General features: G+C 36.3%; 3 protein-coding genes across 3 annotated transcripts; all 3 read right to left on the reverse strand.

Annotated features, from left to right (window-relative positions):
- Positions 1-132: 132 nt before the first annotated feature.
- LOC147762817 (uncharacterized) lies at positions 133-4,242 on the reverse strand. The gene is made up of 2 exons (XM_087009751.1): positions 566-4,242; positions 133-447 (listed from the first exon to the last, which is right to left on the reverse strand). Exon 1 carries the CDS (start codon positions 4,149-4,151, stop codon positions 963-965), a length of 3,189 nt encoding a protein of 1,062 aa, XP_086865877.1. The 5' UTR covers positions 4,152-4,242; the 3' UTR covers positions 133-447; positions 566-962.
- LOC147762818 (uncharacterized) lies at positions 4,174-7,626 on the reverse strand. The gene is made up of 3 exons (XM_087007792.1): positions 7,055-7,626; positions 4,260-6,937; positions 4,174-4,203 (listed from the first exon to the last, which is right to left on the reverse strand). Exons 2-3 carry the CDS (start codon positions 6,765-6,767, stop codon positions 4,174-4,176), a joined length of 2,538 nt encoding a protein of 845 aa, XP_086863918.1. The 5' UTR covers positions 6,768-6,937; positions 7,055-7,626.
- Positions 7,627-18,159: 10,533 nt separating this feature from the next.
- LOC147762819 (uncharacterized) lies at positions 18,160-22,731 on the reverse strand. The gene is made up of 7 exons (XM_087008701.1): positions 22,160-22,731; positions 21,587-21,724; positions 20,974-21,453; positions 20,344-20,516; positions 19,580-19,644; positions 19,118-19,212; positions 18,160-18,847 (listed from the first exon to the last, which is right to left on the reverse strand). The coding sequence occupies exons 1-7, from the start codon at positions 22,353-22,355 to the stop codon at positions 18,702-18,704; spliced, it is 1,293 nt and encodes a 430-aa protein (XP_086864827.1). The 5' UTR covers positions 22,356-22,731; the 3' UTR covers positions 18,160-18,701.
- Positions 22,732-23,825: the final 1,094 nt, after the last annotated feature.

Consider the following 23,825-nt stretch of genomic DNA (forward strand, 5'->3'; position numbering starts at 1 on the left):
GAAATATATTTCATAGCGAATTATAAGATGTTTCTATTTATTTACTCAAATTAAACAAATCACTTTCCTGAAAATAGAGGGAAATTCACTGTACAGTGCATGCAATTTTAGTTTCAGCCATAACATGATGATAAGAAATACAAAATACTTCTTTATCCAAAACAAAACCCAAAATAATTCCTAATGAGCGATATATAATGGAAAGAGACATAATCTCTTGTGTGCATGTATGTGTGAGTGCATCATAAAAGAGAAAATACAGAAAAAAATGATAAGCATTAAAACTTTCAGTTATTATTATTGTTATTCATTATTGTAGACGACGTTACACATAAAATCACTGAATCATTTATTGTCTTATAGATAGCACAATTTGTTACAGTTTCGTTATCACAATGAACACCTTATCTCGTTTGTCCGTTGTGTACGTTGGACTCTTGTACAAATCTAAAAAAATGAAAAAAATGACATAAGTATGCGGTAAACAATAAACTCATAAAAACTAATATAAACAAACTACAGTATATACGTTAAATAAAAAGAAATACATTTTACCATTACTTACATTATATGCTATCTAGGGTGACCGACCGGTATGGTTCCTACTTGTGTACTGAATTCTCTATGCATTTCAATACCACACACACCCATAATCACGTGACTGATTAGTCTTCGCATTATAAAGAGTGACCACAAGGTCATGTGACATGGCGCACTAACATTCCCGGCTCCTAAATTAGTTAACGCAAACTAATTTAACTTAATTACGTTAGTGCACAGTTAAAATACAATATCATATGAAAATAAACTGAACAACCGTTATGCCTTAACTAAATATGCATTAATAGGCCTAAACCTTAAATCATTACTACTCTTAAATCTTTTACTTAACAGTCACCGTCACTTAACACCAAAATAGAAAATGTCATAAGTCTACATTTAAATGCAGATATAACTGATGGTTAACAATCTTTGTCATTTGCGACCAGTAAAATAAGTTTGTTCACTGGCCTACGTAAGTTGGAATTTTGTGTTTTTAATAGTACAGTACGCACTAGTCCATTGTTGTCCATCTCCACATCCTCAACACGACCCATCGGCCATACATTTCGGGCCACGTTATCATCTTTTATGATAACTACATCTCCGACTTTGAGATTTCTTTGCTGTTTATTCCATTTGTGACGCTTTTGAAGGTTCAGCAGGTATTCTTTGCGCCATCTGGACCAAAATACATTCGAAAGATACTGAACTTTTCGCCATCTCTTTCGCAGATATAAATCATGTTGCTGAAATACGCCTGGTGGGGGTACGTTAACATGTGATCTCGCAGTCAAAATGTGGTTTGGCGTAAGAGGCTCTGCATCGTCTGGATCTGAGGATATGCTGGTTATTGGCCGAGAATTCATTATTGCTTCCACTTCACATAGAAATGTATGCAAGCAATCAGTGTCCATACGAGTTCCATATTCATGCAACAAACCAGATAATACTTTCCTAACTGAACGAATCATACGCTCCCACGATCCGCCCATATTACTTGCCGTAGGCGGATTGAAATGCCAGTCGACTCCAGCTTTGCACATATCGTTGTGAATGATGCCATGATTCATGTCTTCAATTGCCTGCTGAAGTTCTTTGTGAGCACCTCTGAAGTTGGTTCCGTTATCACTCCATAGTTCTATAACGTTCCCCCGACGTGCAATAAAACGCCGCAAAACATTTATAAATGTGTCCGTTTCAAGATTGATCGCTACCTCCAAATGTACGGCTCGACTTGCTAAACACGTAAAAAGGACGCCATAGCGTTTTACTTCTTTCCGACCCTCTTTGATAATAAATGGTCCAAAATAATCGACTCCAGAACGGCTAAATGGAGGCATTGTATCATCAACTCTGCAAACTGGTAGATTGGACATTTTTTGCTCTTGTGTTACACCTCTGGTACGGCGACAGATAACACACGTTGACAACACTGAACGCACTGACGCATTACCTTTTATGACCCAGTACTTGTTGCGGAGACTGGCGAGCACATGATTACGGCCTGCATGTCCGAGGGTTGCGTGTGCCTCACGAATCACTAGTGTTGTCACATGGCATTTGCGAGGTAAAATGATCGGATGCTTGGTATGCTCTGGTATATTTGCACGAGCTAGCCTCCCTCCTACTCTCAAAACACCATCCTCCAAGAAAGGATCCAACTTATAGAGACTACTAGATCGTGGAAGTAACTTTACCCGGCTCCGTGTTGATCCCGATTCTGCCATAGAAAGCTGGGTCACTTCAGCATTGTAAATTCCCTTGTGTAACCACCGTACGATTTTGAGCTCTGCTTCTTCAATGTCTCTGACACCAATTGTTGAGGAAAACGCCGTTAACCTTGACTGGGATTTCAACTGAAGATACCGTAACATCTTTGTATAAACAGCAACGGCCTTCCTCAGCTTATACCAACTGGAAAAGTGATGAACTAATTGAGAAAACGGTTCCTCAGGGTCTTCCCTTACAGTGACAGCTGTATAGAAACCACAATGCTGAAACACATCACTTGCTCTGTCATTCTGCAATTGTAGATTATCGTTGCTATCGATGACATTCCGTGGCCAGGTATCCTCATCACCTTGTAAGAATTCTGGACCTTGTAACCACCTTGAACTTGAAAGCAGTTGCTCAACAGAAATACCTCGTGAAGCTTCATCCGCCGTATTTTTTGAGGATGGGACGTATCTCCACTGCTCAACTTCAGAAAAATCTCGTATAAATTGCACCCTGTTCGCAACATAAATTGGAAATCGCTTGGTCTCACTGCGTATGAAACGAAGAACCGTAACCGAATCTGTATGAAAATAAACATTCAGGCTCTGATCAAGTTCTCGTTGAATCAATTTAGCTATGCGCACTGACGTCACTGCTGCTGTGAGCTCAAGTCTAGGAATTGTCGTGACCTTGATTGGTGCCAGTCTAGCTTTGCCTGCAACAAAAGCTACGGAGACTTTTCCCGACTGATCCTTGCTCCGCAAGTATGCAACTGACCCATATCCGGTTGAACTAGCGTCAGAAAAAACGTGCAGCTGTACCTCATCAGAAGCATGCGTTGACTTAAAGCAGCGGTCGATCTTGAGATTCTCCAAGTCCGGCAAAGATGATAACCATTGTTGCCATCTTTCTAGGTACTTCTCTGGTAGAACATCGTCCCAGTCCACTTTTCCTTCCCTACAGAGATCTTGGAGGATTCTCTTCGCAGGTAAAACCACTGGTGCAATAAAACCTAATGGGTCATATATACAAGAGATGAGCGACAGGATTCCCCTTCTGGTGGGCGGCTTCTCTCTCATCATGATCGAAAATCCAAATTGGTCTGCTCTAATGTCCCACCGCACTCCTAACGTTTTAATGACGGGCAAGTCATCACAGCTTAAATTGACAGCAGACATTTCTTTGGAATGTTCAATCTGTGGAATGGAACACATCACTTCTATGCTGTTACTGGAAAATTTTGTCAGATGAAACCCTCCCTCAGCACAGGTATGACAGAGATTCTCTACAAGATGACATGCATCCACATGATTCACAACTGATTTCAGGCAATCATCAACGTAAAAGTTTCTAAGCACAGTGTTCCTTACCTCCGCGTTTGCTGCATGTATTCCAACTTTCTTCAAAACAAAATTGGCTACACTTGGTGACGAAATTGCCCCAAAAAGGTGAACGTTCATTCTGTACTCATGTAGCTCACCACTAAGATCTCCATTTTCCCACCAAAGAAATCTCAGAAAATTTCTCTGCTCAACAGGAACTCGGATCTGGAAAAACATGGCTTCTATATCACCTATAAAAGCTATCTGATGCTGTCTAAATCGACTGAGAACACCAAACAGGTTATTGGCTAAATCTGGTCCTTGTAAGAGGTGATCGTTTAAGCTAGTCCCTTGGTACTTGGCGCTGGCATCGAAAACAACCCGCATTTTTCCTGGTTTATTCGGATTGTAGATTCCGTGGTGTGGAAGGTACCATACCCTTCCCTCTACAGGTGTGACATCATTGATAGGAATCCGTTCTGCATATCCACGATCAATGATTTTGGACATAAAGTCAATGTAATCTGATTGAAAGGTATAGTTTTTTAACATCTTTTTCTTTTGCCACATCACTCTCTGTACAGCTTGTGATCTATTGTTTGGAATTGACACAGCTTTGGACCTAAATGGCAATGGTACTGTATAGTGTCCGTCTGCAAAGAAAATTCCCTCCTCTACCAGTTGTATGAATTTCCTGTCCTCTTGTGACATGCCCTTTTCGTCGGGATATAACGGCTTGTGATCATTAAAGTCGAGTTCCATCATGTGCATCACAGTGGCAGGTGTGAATAATTCTTTACAAGTTTCTTCCACCATTATTCGGTTGCATGAAATGTGATCCACATCACTGGAATATGCTGGCCCATGTACTGTCCATCCATGTCGTAGCCGCATGGCATACGGTTTATTACCATCTGTAGGCACAACGTTCAGAGGTTCTAAAGCTAACGGGCAGTTGTTACCGATCAAAATACCGATGTCAACTCCTTGCTGAAACTCCGGTATCTCAGAGGCAATATGTCGTAAATGATCCCATCTCTGGACTATTTCCGGCGTTGCAATTTGGTGATGGTCGATTGGAATAACATTTCTGGTAAATGTCTTGGGCATGTCAATTGCGTTGCTTCCGTTCAAATCTGTAATGACCAAGCCTTCTACCAAAGTGCTATCCACGCAGTCGGTTCCTTGCATAGTGGTCAGCTTGAGCCTCGTCGGTATACCACTGGCTTCAAGGTTTTGGAACAAATCATTGGTTATAAAACACCCGCTGCTGCCATTGTCATAAAAACAGTAAGTGGTAATAACTTTGCTGCTTCCTCTCTGACTCACCTTCACCGGTAATACCCCATGTAAAACTGTCGAGTCTGGAGAAGCGGTAGCTGCACAGCTAGACTTAACTGTAGTATCATTGGTATTTACACGCGTTGTTGAGGAATCTCGTGTCTTTTTACCATCGGTGTTGGTCTGGCTACCAAGGGAAGTTCGAAGTTGGAAACCCTCTATGTGGAGTGAAGTCGGGTGTCGCTTATGGCACTTCTGGCATACACGTTTTCCCAAACACCCCTTGGAAATGTGGTCGGGTCTATAACAGCCAAAGCAAAGACGTTTTTCTTTTAAGAATTGTCTTTTATCAGCCATGGACTTACTTGTAAACGTTGGGCAGTCATCCAGGTCATGGTGTTGCTGACAAAGCGGACAGTTTAATGATGACCCTACGTAACCTTGTGACGTCATGGCAAAGCTGGTCATTTTCATCTGGCCCTTACCCTGCTGAATCGTAGCGTTGGCGGGGACATGTTGCTTAGCTGCCTTTCCGTAGATTGGATCATTGGCTGCGTCTGACGCTGATGCTATGAAAGTAACAAGATCCTGAAACTTTAAAATTATATGCTCTGTCTGTCGTACTCTAGACACCTGTTCGCGCCATTTATTTTGTAAATAAAATGGTAATTTCTGAACAACATTGAGCATATTTGGAGGGTGATCTAAAACATTCAAATATGACAAACATTTCATTGCATTACAACACTTTGTCAAGAACAAAGACAACTTTTTCAGACCTATACAATCATCTTGTTTAATAACAGGCCAAGCATTGACTTTATTGATATAAACTAAAGCAGTTTTGTATGGATCCCCATATTCTTTATCAAGTAAGCGGCGAGCTTCTTGGTATCCGGTCTCTGGATCAAACAGGAAACAACCACTGACGATGTCTTTGGGTTCACCAACGAGATGCTGATCTAGGTAATAAAGTCTGTCAGAGGGAGAAGCTGTGCGCGATGCTATACGAGTGTCAAATGCCGTCATGAAGGTCCTGTAACTGATCAGATCGCCTGAAAACTTCGGGATTTCTGGCTGTGGAAGAGAAAGCGCGGCAACAAGCGTGTTCGTAGAAACCAAGTGGCTTTCTTCAGTCATGCTGCTCGGATGCGTATGGGCTTGGTGTGGTCTAAATTCCGGAGCATCTACGTTCAACGGTGCGCTGCTCGGGCGTTGCGTTTCACCAAGGTTGACTGAGGATGGGTTTGAATGGGATGCATCATGGGAAGAGGTGGGTGTGGCTGCCGCATGCGTCGTGACGTCATCTTCTGCATAAACGCGTTCACGGGCACGTGCTTTTGCTATTTCACCTTCCACTCGTAGCTGTTCATTCTCCATCATCAATCGGTGTTTTTTCTGTAGTAATTCTTTTTCAACGGTGAGTTCCGCGATCTTTGCTTGTTCCTTTACACGCGCTGACACCTCAGTATGGGCTGACTGTGAAGAGCGAGAACGGCGTGACGATCGTGACCCGCTACTGTGGTTACTACCTTTGGCTGAACTGGTACAATCAGCAGTTAGTGCCTGTTCTGCCTCGCTGGTCCAATTGAGCACATGTCGTCTAAACTCTAGCATAGAAATTTGTCTTTCTTCAAACGTATGAAGTTCCTTCGTCATTTCATCCTCAGAAAGTTTTTCACAGTATTTATTATATGCAGATTGGTACTTTGCAAATAATTCATCGTACTGTTCCAAATTTGTTTTCACGATATGAAGGTTATTAAAGTCAGTCATAGCATTCACTGTTTTGTTACGGCATACTGTAACTGAGCGTAGCGCTGCACTTTTTCTGTCCCTTAAAGTTTTAATGGTAGTTGAGTCTGTCATAGACTGTGGTACATCTGCGTTTGTTTCACCGTTCATGATGTCAGTGTTCGGAGCAAAATATTTGTACTAATATTGTAGACGACGTTACACATAAAATCACTGAATCATTTATTGTCTTATAGATAGCACAATTTGTTACAGTTTCGTTATCACAATGAACACCTTATCTCGTTTGTCCGTTGTGTACGTTGGACTCTTGTACAAATCTAAAAAAATTAAAAAATGACATAAGTATGCGGTAAACAATAAACTCATAAAAACTAATATAAACAAACTACAGTATATACGTTAAATAAAAAGAAATACATTTTACCATTACTTACATTATATGCTATCTAGGGTGACCGACCGGTATGGTTCCTACTTGTGTACTGAATTCTCTATGCATTTCAATACCACACACACCCATAATCACGTGACTGATTAGTCTTCGCATTATAAAGAGTGACCACAAGGTCATGTGACATGGCGCACTAACATTCATTATTATTGTAACAAGACTAGATCTAAATATTTCTATTCTTTGAGGAACTTAAATAATGAAATATACTTATTTCTTTGGCAAAAAGTATTTTTTAATTTTAAAATTAATAAGGTATATATTGGTTTTACTTTCCCTTATCTTAGAACTGCAGCAAGTAGATGGGACTATGCAGGAATTATATTTTGCAATTGCAGTATGAAATCAATTTAAAAATGAAACAGTAGCAAGAAAACAGCTATAATTGTTATGATCAAAGTGCAATCTAAGCAAGTGTCAGTTTACTCTAAATAAGAATTTACTCTGTAACTTTGTAATAAGTACAATGTTATATAAGGAAAGCCATAAGTGGAATACTATCAAAAATGCCAACATGTACAATATTTTACTAACTCACACATTACTAGTAAGTCTTTTTTGGTATTTAAAAGTTTTAAGTCATTTGATAATTATCTCACTATTTGAACTGGACCTCCTTCATTTAAATGGATAAACCGAGCCTTTTAAATTAGTTAAAATACTGTTTAAATATCTAAAATCACTCGAAAGTAGATGATAAGTCATTATTATCATCATTGAACGCTGCCAATCCATTATTATTTACAAAACCTACAAAATAAAGTTAATGAAACTTATGTATAGTTTTAAATGCAGCCATCAGCTGATCGAGGTCACCATGACGTGCCGAAAAGGGGGTCAACATTTGTAACTTTTTATCTACACATTTCTATTCCTTTGGCAGCCTCTCGATACTTTTTGATACATAGTGTGCAGTATATCATTTTAAAGCATTTGAAATGTACTTTTTTGTGATGTAGAAGGCATATATTTTCTCCACCACATGTATGGAATAGAGGCATAAGAACCTGAGTCAATGAATTGCAGATAAAAATGGCGATTTTCAGACACACCTTCACGACAAAATTTCACAGAAAATTTGTAAATAATATAATGACAGCAAACATTATACATCAGTTAAAAGATAACTTTTTTCCGAACAAAACCCCATCTATTAACCTCGTTTTTTTAGTATAATTTTAATTTATTCACTGACTAAACATGTATCTTCATCCTAAAAAGGTCGGAAGCTTCAGAAACTGAAATTCAACCGTCGTTCGATCGATTAATCTTGACTAACAACTAAAATGTTTTATATCGCCAAAAAGCTCATAAACTTGGCTTTCTCACAACACTAGTAATTCTCTCACATTTTTTAAAAAGTATCAGTTTTCATTTTAGTTTAAAAATTCGGACACCCTGCCAAACTGCCATGTTGCCATCGCGCGATCGATAGAAACATATTTTTCTCATCTAAATCGTTAACTTTAGGCAACTAACCTGAAATATCCGAAAGGCTAACCTTTCTCGCTGATAATAATACATCCAAGGTTAAATAATTTTACTTGCTGTCAAAAATATCCGACATTAAACACGAGCATAAAATTCCCGCAGACAACACTTTCTCCCCGACTTTTCACCAAGTGCGCATGCGTACAACTTTTTGTAGCGACTTACAACAGCTCGGAAGCAGTTGTAAATTTACGTGCATATTTACAAGAGTTTGTAACTTACAAACCTTCGAGAATACCAACTTACGTGAACGATCGGACTTACGTGAAAAGTTACAAGAATTTGTAAAGTAAAAACCTTTCGAGAATACGGCCCCTGAATTTCATGGACCAAACGTCACTTCCGGAAAGTTGCGTGAAAAGTTACAAGAATTCAGGGGCCGTATTCTCAAAACTTTGTAACTTACAACAATTTGTAACTATTTACGTGAATTTGTATCTTAGACTTACACGGTATTCTCAAAACTCTTGTAGAACTAAGTCTCGGACTTACAAACTCTTGTAACTTTTCACGTAACTTTCCGGAAGTGACGTTCGGTTCATGAATAACCCGCATCGACGTATTTCACTGCCGTGCTTTGCGGCGATAAAACGCTTAGGCCACACTTTTTTATTTTTATGGATGACATCCTCTGGGTACCCCAAAACTGGTGCGAGAGGGCGAAAAAAAAAAAAAAAAAACAGTCCAAAAAAAAAAAAAAAAAAAAAAAAAAACTGCTTAAGTAAAGGAATGCTGTCAGTACACAGCTGGAAACACAAATCTAACCACAGAAACACGTATCAAACTAACAATATGTCTTTATCCATGCTCTCAAAATATTAAAGCATTGTGAATACTTCGTAGAAATGTAAAAAAAAGTCATAAATTGATATACTTCATATTACCAAATCTATTTAAGGTTATTTTATGCATTCATTTGGTATAGCAATCAATAAAACAAATATCAATCAAACAGTGTGTCTTTATTTGTATTCTCAGAATATTAAAGCATTTTGAACACTTCACAGAAATGTTTAAAAAATGATGCAAAGATATGCTTAATACTACCAAATCTATAATAGGTCATTTCGGACGATGCCATTTTGTCAACTTCAACTCACACGAAGCAGCTAAACTGTCAGGTGGCCTGTCCGACCTTCAGCCCACCAAATACCTCGACGCCCTTGTCGACCCTTTTTTCGCTACAGAAAACCTGGTATTAATGTGCTGCTTTGTACAGAATGTCACAGAAATGTTTCGGCCTCCGCCAGCCTTTCGCACAATTGTAAAAAGGTGATATCTCCATGCCCAATATTAATGGCATACCAGTCCAAAACGATGGCGCCCGTTCTCTTTATGACTTTTATTGTTGTGTAATTTGAAAGTAATCCTAGAGATGAATTTGACAGCAAAGTGGCTGCATTTCCACATGGCGAAAATACGCATGCGCAGAAAGCTCATTTTCTTGCAAATTCAATAACGACGTTTGCGACAACCGACTTCGTTGGGGGCTGGGGGGGGGGCTTTTTTTTTTTTTTTTTTTGGAGAACGGGCGAAAATCCGTGCGCGCGCAGGATGTCATCCATAAAATTAAAAAAGTGTGGCCTTATCTAGACATAAAAGTCTGTTGAAATTGAGAATCATTCATAATGACGTTTTTTTAAATTTTCTTACAAGTTTTCGTCGGAAAATTCACTCATTTTGAATGTGTTTCCTCCGACATGCGAGCTCAGAAATCGGACTTGGCTCCTCTTGTGGGATTCCCCAGCTGGGATTCCCCAAGTTTGCCGCTAGCAAAAAGCGCTGTATTTCATTAAATTTACAATGAAAACGTGTGTGAATATTACCTACAGTAAGTAGCTTATAATAAATACTCACCACATTGTTCAAATTTGATACTTACTCTGATTTCATGCTGTCTTAGGATACCAAAGCCATACAAATAAGTTCACACAATTCCTCTCTATACATGTACTGTACATTCAATTAGATATTAAAGTGTAATTTTTATTTTAATATAAAAACTTTGTTATTAAATATGAGTGAGTATATTTGTTTCTCTATTCACGTTTACTGTGATTTTTTTATGATGAAGAGTTAGTAAATGATATTTTCATGTTAAGCCATAAATAATAACACTAATTAATTCACACAAATAAGTTGGCCCAATTTTTCAAAAATGACATTCAATTTAGTATGAACATGTTGCTTTCAAATAAAATTGATAACTGTGAGTAATTAATGGGTGTTGGTATAAAAGTGAAAATATTTTTTCAATGCACCTTTGTTGTTAGCATAAAGAGTATTTTTTTTTCATGTCAGTATGAAATGCACATTATACTGGTACAAATGAACATGTACCTACAGGTTGGCTAGTATAAGCAGTAAAAAAAATGAAAATAAATGATTTTGTAAATAAATAAAAACATAATACTACTACTAATAATAATAGTAATAATAAATAAATAAATAAATAAATAAATAAATAAATAAATAAATAAATAAATTTGGTCACTGATTACTCAGTTACATTTTCAATAACGTCAGGTATTTTTTGTTTCATATCATATCTACTAATTTACACTTACTAAAAACTAAAAAATATTCTTTCCTTCTGGATTTTTTCACCAAAGGTTGTCATATGAAATGTAAATTCTTTACAAGTGTTCTTGTCTTATTTCAATGCAGCTGAGACTTAAAAAACCTTGACAAAGCTTTAAGTAGTGTGTGTATATTTATGTGTGTGTGTGACACAGTATACATTAATGACACATGACTCTGTTGCTGTGTACACCCAAAATTATGTCATTTGAGGTGTATTCAATCATTTTTGTCCTTGAAAAGTGCTTGAATTTGATCTTACATAGTTTCTAACCTGGATGCATGAAGACAGTAATTCACAGGAAGGGAGATAACCCTTTTTGGACATCATTTAATTTCTATTTTTTTAATGTTCCATCACCAGTGTGTAAAAAAAAAATGTTAATGATATATTTCTTGTTTTTTTCTTTGTTATAGACACTTATGAGTGACTTTACATTGCCCTCATTTGCATTTAAAGAGTCTGTGAAAAGCAATTGAATTAAAGTCTCAAAATTCTTATAAAATCCTTGAATTTGTCCTTAGAATTCCTGTATGAATCTTGACTTTGCACACTTTAATCATAGAAAGTTATACAAACATCCATGATCACTCATAAAAAAATGAAATATAAAGTGAAAGGTGGTAATTATCCCCAAAACCAACTTGTTTTATGACTACTAATTATAAGCCACAGCTGAAATACATTTCAAAGCATAATTATAAGATGTTTTTTATTTGTTTACTCAAATTGAATAATTCAGTTACCTGAAAATAGAATGAAATTCACTGTACAGTTCATGCAATTTTAGTTTTAGCCATAACAATTGTGATAAGAAATGCAAATTAATTCTTTATCCAAAACAAACCCCAAAATAATTCCTTATAAGCAATATATATGAGGGAAAGAGACACAATGGGCATCATAAAAGATAAATGTTCCAGTATGTTCTTTTTCTTTTTAATGATAAGCATTTAAACTTAAGAGTTATTATTATTGTTATTATTATGATTATTAATTTTTTACATTAATTATTATTGTGACAAGACTGAAATGTTTTATTTCATGAGGAAAATTGAAGTTTAATAATGAAATACAGTGATTCCTTGGTCAAAACGATTTAATCAAGGTGTATTCTGGTTTTATTTTGCCTAGGACTGCAGCAAGTACACGGTACTAAATAAATGCAGGGAATTTATTTTGCAATATGGAATCAATTTCAAAATGAAACAGTAGCAAGAAAACAGCTACAATTGTCATTATCATGTACAATCTTTTACTAACCCACACATTACTACTAAGTCTTTTGGGGTATTTAAAACAGTTTTAAATCATCTATCATCTATTTATTCAATGATGATTACCTTAGTATTTGAACTGGATCTCCTTCATTTAAACGGATAAACCGAGCCTTTTAAATTAGTTAAAATACTGTTTAAATATCTAAAATCATTCGAAAGTAGATGATAAGTCAGTATAATCATCACTGAATGTTGCTAATTCATTATTATTTACAAAACCTTCAAAATAAAATTAATGAAACTAATGCATATTTTAAATGCAGTCATCAGCTGATCGAGGTCACCATGACGTGCCGAAAAGGGGGTCAACATTTGCAACTTTTTATACACACGTTTCTATTCCTTTGGCAGCCTCTCGATACTTTTTGATACATAGTGTGCAGCATATCATTTTAAAGCATTTGAAACGGACTTCTTAGTGATGTGCAGGACATGTAATGTTTACATCAAATGTATTGAAAAGGACCAAAAGAAATTGGGTCAAAGAATTGCCGATAAAAATGGCGATTTTTAGATACACCTTCACGACAAAATCTCACAGACTTTTTGTAAATAATATAATGACAGCAAACATTATACATCAGTTGAAAGCCAATTTTCTCCCGAACAAAACCACACCTATTAAACTTGGTGTTTTGGTATAATTTTAATTTATTCACTGACTAAACATGTATCTTCATCCTAAAAAAGTCGGAAGATTCAAAATCTGAAATTCAGGCGCGGCTCAATTTATTAATTTTGAGTAACAACTTAAGTGCTTTATATCGCCAAAAAGCTTATTAACTTGGCTTTCTCACAACACTAATAGTAATTTCACGTTCTTTAAAAAATGTAAGTTTTCGTTTAAATTTAAAAATTCGGACACCCTGCCAAACTTCCATGTTGCCATTACGCGATCGACAGAAACGTATTATTCTAATCTAAATCGTTAATTTTAGGCAACTAACCTGAAATACCCGAAAGGTTAACCTTTCTCGCTGATAATAATAGATCCATGGTTTAATAATTTTACTTGCCGTCAAAAATATCCAACAATAAACACGAGCATAAAATTCCCGCAGACAACACTCTCTCCCCCACTTTTCACCAAATGCGCATGCGTACAACTTTTTGTAGCGACTTACAACAGGTCGGAGGCAGTTGTAAATTTACGTGCATATTTACAAGAGTTTGTAACTTACAAACCTTCGAGAATACCAACTTACGTGAACGATCGGACTTAAGTGAAAAGTTACAAGAATTTGTAAGTTACAACCTTTCGAGAATACGGCCCCTGAATTTCATGGACCAAACGTCACTTCCGGAAAGTTGCGTGAAAAGTTACAAGAATTCATGAATTCTTGTTACTTTTCACGCAACTTTCCGGAAGTGACGTTTGGTCCATGATTAACCCACAACGACGTATTCCACTACCGTCCGTTGCGTCGATAAAACGATTATTTAGACATAAAAGTCTCTAGAAAATATTGAAAATTGTTCAGAAAGACGTTTCCCTACATTTTCTTTCAGGTTTTCATCGGAAAATTCACTCATTTTAAATGAGTTTCCTTCGACACGTAAGCTCAAGAATCGGATTTGGCTCCTCTTGTGGGATTCCCTCAGCTGGGATTCCCCAAGTTTGCCGCTAGCGAAAAGCGCTTTAATTCATCAAATTTGCAATGACAACGTTCAAAAGTAAAGTAAAAATCATATTGAACACAATAATTGAACACATTGCTTTTCAATTACAAAACACATAATGAATAGATGATTTGAAACGGTACACAAATAATCTTAATCTGGATCAGGGGCCGGTTTCACAAGTCAGTAGTTAGTTAGAACAACTAACTACTGAACTACCTCACTAACGAGCAAACTTAGCGATTTTTGAGGGGTGTTTCACGAAGCAGTCGTTTACTCATTGCTAAGTTCAGTCGTAAGGTTTGGTCGTTAGTTCTCTCGTTACTCACCGTAGTCTCGAAACCGTCTGACGGAAGTGGAACTCTTGCGTAAAAGTGTCACGAAAGAATTAACTCTCCAATTTTTGTTGGCTGGAAATGCATAAGAACGTCTGCTTTGAGGTCGTCGTAAACCCAGCAGGCACACAACGTTGATTCAACGTTGAATCAACGTTGATTCTCAACGTTGAATCAACGTTGAATTTATGTTTGAAAACGGAAGTTTGTGTCAACGTTGAAAAGTCAACGTTGAATCAACGTTGAAAAGTCAACGTTGAATCAACGTTGAAAAGTCAACGTTGAATCAACGTTGGCAATTCAACGTTGAACCATGATTGATAGTTCAACGTTGTTTCAACATTAGAAATCTCAATTAACGTTGATTATATATGTTGATTTAGCATTGATTATATCTTGATTTAACATTAAATAAAAGTTGAGACAAATAGCATTTTCAATGTCTTTATTTTGTCACTGCATAAAAGGAAAAATGCTGCTAATTTAAGTAGTTAAAATATACATAGTTTACAACATAGCAATAATAAATAAAAAAACTAAGAACAACACTTTTTTTTACAAAACAAAGCTGCACATCGAATCTGAACTAACACAAAAATTGTAATTAATTATGCATGTACATGGTGGGGGGGAGAGATTTTTGCACACCTTAACCTAAATTATACTATACATTGTCATTTTTAAAGTAAATTATAATTCAAACATATCATTAACTAGAGGATCAGAGAGGCGATACCGCCTCCGAATATTGTACCACCAGCTGGAGCAAGCGCATTCGTATAGACCCCCACATACACAAAATAAGGGACACAGCCACCAGTTTTGTGCTTGACAAGCTGTAAAAATGCAATCAACAAGAATTTTTAAACTATTGCAAAAAATATATATGGTACAATCAAATTTAAGTTCTTCGTAAGGTAGGTCAAGGGTCAATTTCAAGGTCACAGTAAATTGCCAGTATATGACTTCCTATTCAAGTTCAAGAGTAACTATGGACCTATCTCTGTCAAGTTTGAAGTTAAAAGAGAAAGAAATTAGCAGAGTTCAGTTCATGATAAAAAGTAGGTCAAAGGTCAATTTCAAGGTCACATTTAGATTGCCAGTATATGACTTTCTATTCAAGTTCAATAGTAACTATGGACCTATCTCTGCCAGTTTTGGAGATAAAAGGGAAGCAAAATTTGCAAAGTTCAGTTTATGGTGAAAAGTAGGACAAAGGTCAATTTTAATGTCATATTTATAATGCCAGTATATGACTTCCTATTCAAGTTCAATAGTAACTACGGACCTATCTCAGCCAGTTTTGGAGATAAAAGGAAAGCAAAATTTGCAAAATTCAGTTTATTGTGTAAAGTAGGTCAAAGGTCAATTTTAAGGTCACATTTAGATTGCCAGTATATGACTTCCTTTTCAAGTTCAATAGTAACTATGGACCTATCTCTGCCAGTTTTGGAGATAAAAGGAAAGCAAAATTTGCAAAATTCAGTTCATGGTGAAAAGTAGGTCAAAGGTCAATTTCAAGGTCACATTTAGATTGCCAGTATATGACTTCCTATTCAAGTTCAATAGTAACTATGGACCTATCTCAGCCAGTTTTGGAGATAAAAGGGAAGCAAAATTTGCAAAATTCAGTTCATGGTGAAAAGTAGGTCAAAGGTCAATTTCAAGGTCACATTTAGATTGCCAGTATATGACTTCCTATTCAAGTTCAATAGTAACTATGGACCTATTTCAGCCAGTTTTGGAGATAAAAGGGAAGCAAAATTTGCAAAATTCAGTTCATGGTGAAAAGTAGGTCAAAGGTCAATTTCAAAGTCACATTTAGATTGCCAGTATATGACTTCCTATTCATGTTCAATAGTAACTATGGACCTATCTCTGCCAGTTTTGGAGATAAAAGGGAAGCAAAATTTGCAAAGTTCAGTTTATGGTGAAAAGTAGGTCAAAGGTCAATTTTGAGGTCACATTTAGATTGCCAGTATATGACTTCCTATTCAAGTTCAATAGTAACTACGGACCTATCTCAGCCAGTTTTGGAGATAAAAGGAAAGCAAAATTTGCAAAATTCAGTTCATTGTGTAAAGTAGGTCAAAGGTCAATTTTAAGGTCACATTTAGATTGCCTGTATATGACTTCCTATTCAAGTTCAATAGTAACTACGAACCTATCTCAGCCAGTTTTGGAGATAAAAGGAAAGCAAAATTTGCAAAATTCAGTTCATGGTGTAAAGTAGGTCAAAGGTCAATTTTAAGGTCACATTTAGATTGCCAGTATATGACTTCCTATTCAAGTTCAATAGTAACTATAGACCTATCTCTGCCAGTTTTGGAGATAAAAGGGAAGCAAATTTTGCAAAGTTCAGTTTATGGGGAAAAGTAGGTCAAAGGTCAATTTTAAGGTCACATTTAGATTGCCAGTATATGACTTCCTATTCAAGTTCAATAGTAACTATGGACCTATCTCTGCCAGTTTTGGAGATAAAAGGGAAGAAAAATTTGCAAAGTTCAGTTCATGGTGAAAAGTAGGTCAAAGGTCACTTTCAAGGTCATAGTAAGATTGCCAGTATATGACTTCCTATTCAACTTCAATAGTAACTATGGACCTATCTCTGCCAGTTTTGGAGATAAAAGGGAAGAAAAATTTGCAAAGTTCAGTTCATGGTGAAAAGTAGGTCAAAGGTCACTTTCAAGGTCATAGTAAGATTGCCAGTATATGACTTCCTATTCAACTTCAATAGTAACTATGGACCTATCTCTGCCAGTTTTGGAGATATAAGGGACTAAATGTTATAATTTTGGAGCTACCATAATGTGCCTTAAATTTCGTACAGAAAAAATTAATTAAAATAAAGAAAATGTCATTTTGGTCAAAATTCTTGAAATAGGAGGTGCTCTGAAGTTTCAGAAGTTCAAATTTGATGAAGTAATGTCATTTTTGAACACAAGTTGTCTGCTTTGCCAAGCCTTATGTTTTTTTTTCCAGAGTTCAAAATTTATTATCCATTACCGTACTGCACATTTTGCTTTTACCACCAATATGTACTTTTTGATACAGCGTAACTCGAAAACCGTATGGAATACAAAAAAAACGAGACCACTTCCAGTGTTGGGCTTTACATGCTCTACAAAATGCAAAAAAGAATGGGTCTCTAGCATTAACGGTTCCCGAATTAGAGACAGTTTTCAGTTTCGGTATCTTATGGCCGCTACTCCCGTGAAAATGCACCGATTGACCCCAAATTCATGGAGATGAAAGATGACCTGAAGGGTAACACCTTCCAATAATATTATTGGTTAAGTCTGTGTGGTGTCTGAATAACAGGGCAAAAAAAATTTTTTTCGTAAAAAATTTCATTTTTTTGAAAATTTTGGCCCATTTGACCTTGAAGTAAAGGTCAAAGGTCAAATCGAAGGGTATATTTGAAATCTACACATATGACTTTTGGAAAGCCGTCTATAGAAATTTTTCCCATAACTCCTTCCGTAGGGTAGATAATTAGCATTTAATTTTGCCATTTTTAGACAAGGGTGCATTGCAATGAGTGCCACACCCAGACCCCAATACCGACAAAGCCCAAATTTTACGTGGAACGAGTTGAGATTATGGGTGACCTAAATCCATGAGATGGGTACGGGGGCCCTTACCGTCTAGGAGGAGAAGCGGTAACGGTAGCCGTCCGGCGGAGCCGGCGGAGCCAACGGAGCCGGCGGAGCCGGCGGAACGATCCGGACAGGACCGAAACCATGTGTACCGCCAGCGCTAACGCTGGTGGTACAATAATCATAATCGCTATAATTCTGTAATAAATAAATCTTGAATAATGAATGAAAAAACATTGTTTTTTAGATGACGGAGAGTTCATTATAACAAAATTATAAATAATTAACCATGCAGTAATTAACTGTTTCAATTCAACTTGCATGCTGTCTACAAACTCTGAAAAAATAATTATGTATGGTACCCCAGCATAAAACCTCATGTCTCATATCAAACCCCATGTCCCTTTCACTACTACAAATTCAAAAAAGGGCTATGGAAGTTAAATGTCAAGCAACATATCTTGTCAAAACACTGTATACAGTACGTATGACAACAGAACCAAATTGTAGAGTGAGTGAGTTACTGGCTGCGATCGGAGCAGATTCTTACATCTTGACGCATGTGCAGTTAAGTTAGAGAGATAGAAATGGCTGTCGTGGTTGCTTTGATAAATGTTTGTCGACTTTTGTGCAACAAGACGTAGAAGATGAGGTGCTTATACACACGACAGATATGAGTGCAATCTGATGAACTCTACAGTTTAGAGATATAACTGTAAGCATTCTAGCAACGTCCTTCACAAAAATAATAGTTCAACTTCCCAATTGCTACTTTCTTCCTCCTCCATCTTTTCTTTCTGGTGCCCATTTTAGATACAATGCTGTCAGAGACTTCCTTTTCTGTAGATCTATATTTTGACATCATGACATCTGGAAAAAAAAGTGAAGTAGAAATGTAAGCATTTATGTATCGAACGTATGCTGGCAGGTGTGCCTATCATAGCTCATTGAGGGATTCTAAGAATGAGGTTAAGATTGGGTGTTAAATTCCAACTAGGGTGCAAAATGTAAGAACTATTTTTTTAGGCTTAGCTGCCCAAATTGTAGCTGATAGAAAGCTGATAAGTTTATTACAAAAATCAAATCGGGCACAAATTACAGCAGTAAATGTAAAACACAATGCAACATTAATTTAATTACCTTTGATCACCCTACAAAAGTTGGTGTGCCCAAAAGGAAATTTATTTTTCTTTCCTGAGAAATTCATCGTAGACATGATTCTGTTTGTCATACACCTACAAATAATATTTATAAAATAAAGGATATATTGAATAAAATCAGAAATGTCTTGATTTGATCAAGAAAAGTCCAAAAAATTGGAATAATAACCTGCACTTATTTTTAAAATTCTGATAAAAAGGTTTTTACTGCCAAACGAACCAGTATAACGTAGCTATACACATGTGTAGGTTCGACTTTTTAATGTAATTAATTTACTAACATGGACAGAAATGTGTCAAGTGTAAAAGTATTAGTTATCATTTCATAAAGGTTTGATCATTTCTTATACCCGAGTTCTAGGTTTCAGATAATGAAATGTATTTTACACATTAAACACAGGAAAAAATTAAGTAAATGCATATATATAAGTATTTGTCCTACCTTTGCATGGCCTTCTTAGTGTGATCACACATGTTAATCCCTCCTATTGCAGCAACTGTGGCTTTCTATCAAATGGAAAAAATAAATGTCATTATCATAAAATAATAACTAGTTTTTGTAATTATATTATTGAAACTGTGTGACAAAACTTGCAAATATACAGGCATCAAACAGCAAAACATGCTTTTTTTTGGTAATTTTAGGTACTGATGTTATATATGAAATGCCCACAGTCACAAGATGGACAGAGACATACATATGTAACATTGATCCATATTGCATGAACTAATAAAAAAGGGAAAAAATCTTCATATTTGAGTTTTGAAAGAGTAAATCTTTTAAATTTTTAGCTACATGTACTTGTTTGAAATAATTGAATCAAATAAAAACCATAAGTACTAGCATGAAGTTCACTGATTATGTTGCCATTTTCTGCCTAAAATTAACTGAAATGTGATGAACTTTAACTGTTATAAGTATGTACACAAATAAGCATTTGTGAGGCTAATGTTCAAAATAAAAAATGCATCTTCCTCTCACAGATTTGGCTTGTTGGATCAAATCAGTACAACACAAAGACGGTGGTGATTATTATTAAAGCAAGTGAAGAATGATTCAATTCAGTGAAAGATTTAAGTAGTTTTCAAGTTGTAGTTATACTGATCCTGATGTTACTCCATATCATTCTCATCATTTTTATCAAGTCCACCTGATCAATGATACATAGCATGGACATAATTTGAACAGAAAAGTAGTATACTTACACAAATTTCATATTCTTCTTTGTCCTTCAATGCATTATCAAATTCACTGAAGGAATCCATGGTATCATGTTGTTGCATTTGCATTGTTCTCATCTCTGTGTTGTTATTAGATTGATTTTTCTTCATTAGATCTCTTATTTCTGCTAATATGTATAATACTCTTCTCTGAAAACCTGTGGAAAAAATTTACACTACATATACAAAAAAGACAATTGAGGAATTAACAAATTTGTCCTCATCCTATGTTACAGGGTACAATTAGGCACTGAAACTTACATAAAATTTTTCCTTAGGTAAATTGCTATTTTTGCCCTTTCTAGTCATTGCCTGTCTCAAATATTCATTCAAATTCACCCTATTGCAAAGTCTCCATAAGTAAGTGTTTAAATTTTGACTTAACAAAATGAAAATTAGTGTCAAAGAAAGAACCTGTGCATTATGTTAAGATTAGTTTCATATTCCCTAATTATTATATCAAGTTCTATATATGGCATTAACCTAATTCTAACATTTGAGAATAATAAATGACAACTTCATGTATGCCTTCTGCAAAAAAAAAAAAAAAAAGGTTCACTCTTGGGGGTTGACATATACAGATTTTGTCATGAAATTGAAAAAAAAAGTACATACGCTCTTCGGACATTGGAAATGTCGATCTCCTTGGTATTGGGCTACTTCTGCTATGATGACCCCCTCGACTCATACTCATGCTTCTCTGAGCCATGCGGTCACTGCTTCTGCTACGTCTACCAACACGGTCCCTGCTTCTGCTACGTCTACCAACACGGTCACTGCTTCTGCTACGTCTACCAACACGGTCACTGCTTCTGCTACGTCTACCAACACGGTCACTGCTTCTGCTACGTCTACCAACACGGTCACTGCTTCTGCTACGTCTACCAACACGGTCACTGCTTCTGCTACGTCTACCAACACGGTCACTGCTTCTGCTACGTCTACCAAACCGGTCACTGCTTCTGCTACGTCTACCAACACGGTCACTGCTTCTGCTACGTCTACCAACAGGCACGCTCCTGTCAGGGGGCGTTGGGCTCCTTGGTGGTGGGCTTATTGTTCTAGGAGGAACCCTTCTGTCCATGTTAGCTGCCTCTAAAATGCCAATATACATTACGAGGCATCAGTTTTTCTATCTTTTACCTTTGGCAAAAATGTTTAAAAGATGGTGCTTCTTAACATTGCATACTGAATTTCTTATTAAGCAATTTCTTATTAGCACTCTTACCGCTACTACTGCCCCCCGTGGTGAATTCTGATCCAAAGGTTTTTTTCTTGGGGATTCTCTTCCTAAAAACTCCTAAGTCTTCTTCATCAGTATCTTCGGTGCAGGTAATGTTAACTGTCTCGCAATCTTTCTTGTTGTCTGTATAATTAAAATATATTATTATCATATCTTTTGTTCCATCTTATGCATGTATCTAACGTAACTTTCTGCTTTGGTCAAGCAATCTTATTTATAAAAATGAAAAGTGCAGTATTATTTTACAGTACTGAAAATATTCTGAATTCATAGTCAATGTAGACTAGCTACGGGCATAGGCAGGAGAGAGAAATCTGCTCATTAACATGTCCCTTTGCCAATGGATAATTCCAAAACCCTGCATACATGTAGTATACTACCTTTACTAATTAATATTGCCAGGTATGAAATGTAATAACTCTGCAATTTTCTTAATATTAAAGACGGAGAAAATTTTCAAATGGCACAAACTAGATCTTTTGCAAACATATAAATGATATTGTTTATGAAGCTAAAGCATTAGTAGTGTGTGAAGATTAAACAGAATTCTGTACTGACCAGATGATTTCTTTACCCGCACGAGAGGGTACTTGATCCAAGTATTTTCAGGTACCCATCTTTCTGTAATTGCTCTCATGGCACCAAGGTTAGTAACGTTAGGCGGCCACAGAACCGCATCATCCACCACCCAGTGGGAAGGGATAACCTCCTCTACCTCCACATTGTCCTCCTCCCAAATAACTCTACTCCACATCTGTAATAAACAGAAAAAGTGTGATCTACTACATGCAGACCATTATTACGTACAGACACAGATGTGTCTGTACATATATCCATCATCTGCGTCTGTCGTCGCCGTCGTTGCCGTCGCCGTGCACTTTTACTGATAACACGATAAGTGGAAAACCATTTTACCTTTTGACTTGAAACTTGCAGAACTGATGAATATTCATAATACACAGGTCAAGTTCGAAAATCAGCATGATCGTGTCACTTTTAGGGAATTTATGCTGTTTTTTCACTTTTTTCAGCATATATGCAGCACCGATAACACGATAAGTGGAAAACCATTTTACCTTTTGACTTGAAACTTGCAGAACTGATGAATATTCATAATACACAGGTCAAGTTCGAAAATCAGCATGATCGTGTCACTTTTAGGGAATTTATGCTCTTTTTTCACTTTTTTCAGCATATATGCAGCACCGATAACACGATAAGTGGAAAACCATTTTACCTTTTGACTTGAAACTTACAGAACTGATGAATATTCATAATACGCCAGTCAAGTTCGAAAATCAGCATGATTGGGCCATTTTTAGGGAATTTATGCTGTTTTTTCACTTCTTTCAATATAAATGCAACACTGATAACACAATATAAGAAAAACGGATTGGCCAATTGTCATTATACTCACAGGAGTGGTCAATCTTACTAAAACGCAGGTTGAGTTCGAAAATCAGCATAATCGGGACATTATTTTAGAAGTTCTACTGTTTTTTCACATTTCCTCAGATTCAATTATTAGGCACGTTAACAGTCTCATTATTGAACTAATAAGATGCGTAGAAGTGTTTGTTTGATATTTCCTGCATCTTTACAACATTGTTAGTTGATTATGTAAAAAACATGGTAGACTTGTTATCATGTATTGTGTAATAAAGTGTCAAAAATGGAAATAAACTCATATCATTGCAGTTTGTCAGATTCAATCATCCACTATGTTCAGAATCTCAGAATGGAGGAAATTGGACATTTAACACTGTTCTATTGAAGAAACCCCTATTTTGGTCACTGCTCCCATGATGACCATTTAAGGAAAATCATGTCACTTACTGTTCTCAAATTTACAGGAAAGAAACATGGGACTAACATACAGCTTCAGTAAGCAATGCAGTCTGTTTTGTAAATTTTTCTGGCAAAAGTGTTTGTTTGATATTTCCTGCATCTTTACAACATTGTTAGTTAATTATGTAAAAGGGACTCGGAGCTCCCATGGACATGAAGCCGTATGGTAATCAAATTTTCTACATGTCCATGCTATTTATAGTCAATAATCAAAAATTTGTGATAATTATTCTATAATTTATTATGTAATGTTACATCAAAATTGACAATAATCAAAATCTGATGCAGTAAATGTTATAGAAAACTTTTTCTGCATGCTCAATCCACTCGAGATAAAAGAATGAGAGTAGAAGGCGACACTTATTAGCTTGTAAAT

This window comes from Lingula anatina, chromosome 3 (assembly GCF_051362555.1).
Source record: "Lingula anatina isolate TDL-2025a chromosome 3, LinAna3.0, whole genome shotgun sequence".
Lineage (NCBI taxonomy): Eukaryota > Metazoa > Brachiopoda > Lingulata > Lingulida > Lingulidae > Lingula > Lingula anatina.

Bases quoted from the DNA above. Each gene is read 5' to 3' on its own strand.
- LOC147762817 (XM_087009751.1), bottom strand. From the start codon at position 4,151: ATGTGGCAAAAGAAAAAGATGTTAAAAAACTATACCTTTCAATCAGAT.
- LOC147762818 (XM_087007792.1), bottom strand. From the start codon at position 6,767: ATGAACGGTGAAACAAACGCAGATGTACCACAGTCTATGACAGACTCA. The intron at 4,204-4,259 runs GTAGAGGAGGGA...ATTGCCATTTAG, and splicing joins ACAGGAAATTCATACAACTG to GTCCAAAGCTGTGTCAATTC.
- LOC147762819 (XM_087008701.1), bottom strand. From the start codon at position 22,355: ATGTGGAGTAGAGTTATTTGGGAGGAGGACAATGTGGAGGTAGAGGAG. The intron at 21,454-21,586 runs GTAAGAGTGCTA...TTGGCATTTTAG, and splicing joins CACGGGGGGCAGTAGTAGCG to AGGCAGCTAACATGGACAGA. The intron at 19,213-19,579 runs GTAGGACAAATA...TATTATTTGTAG, and splicing joins ACTAAGAAGGCCATGCAAAG to GTGTATGACAAACAGAATCA.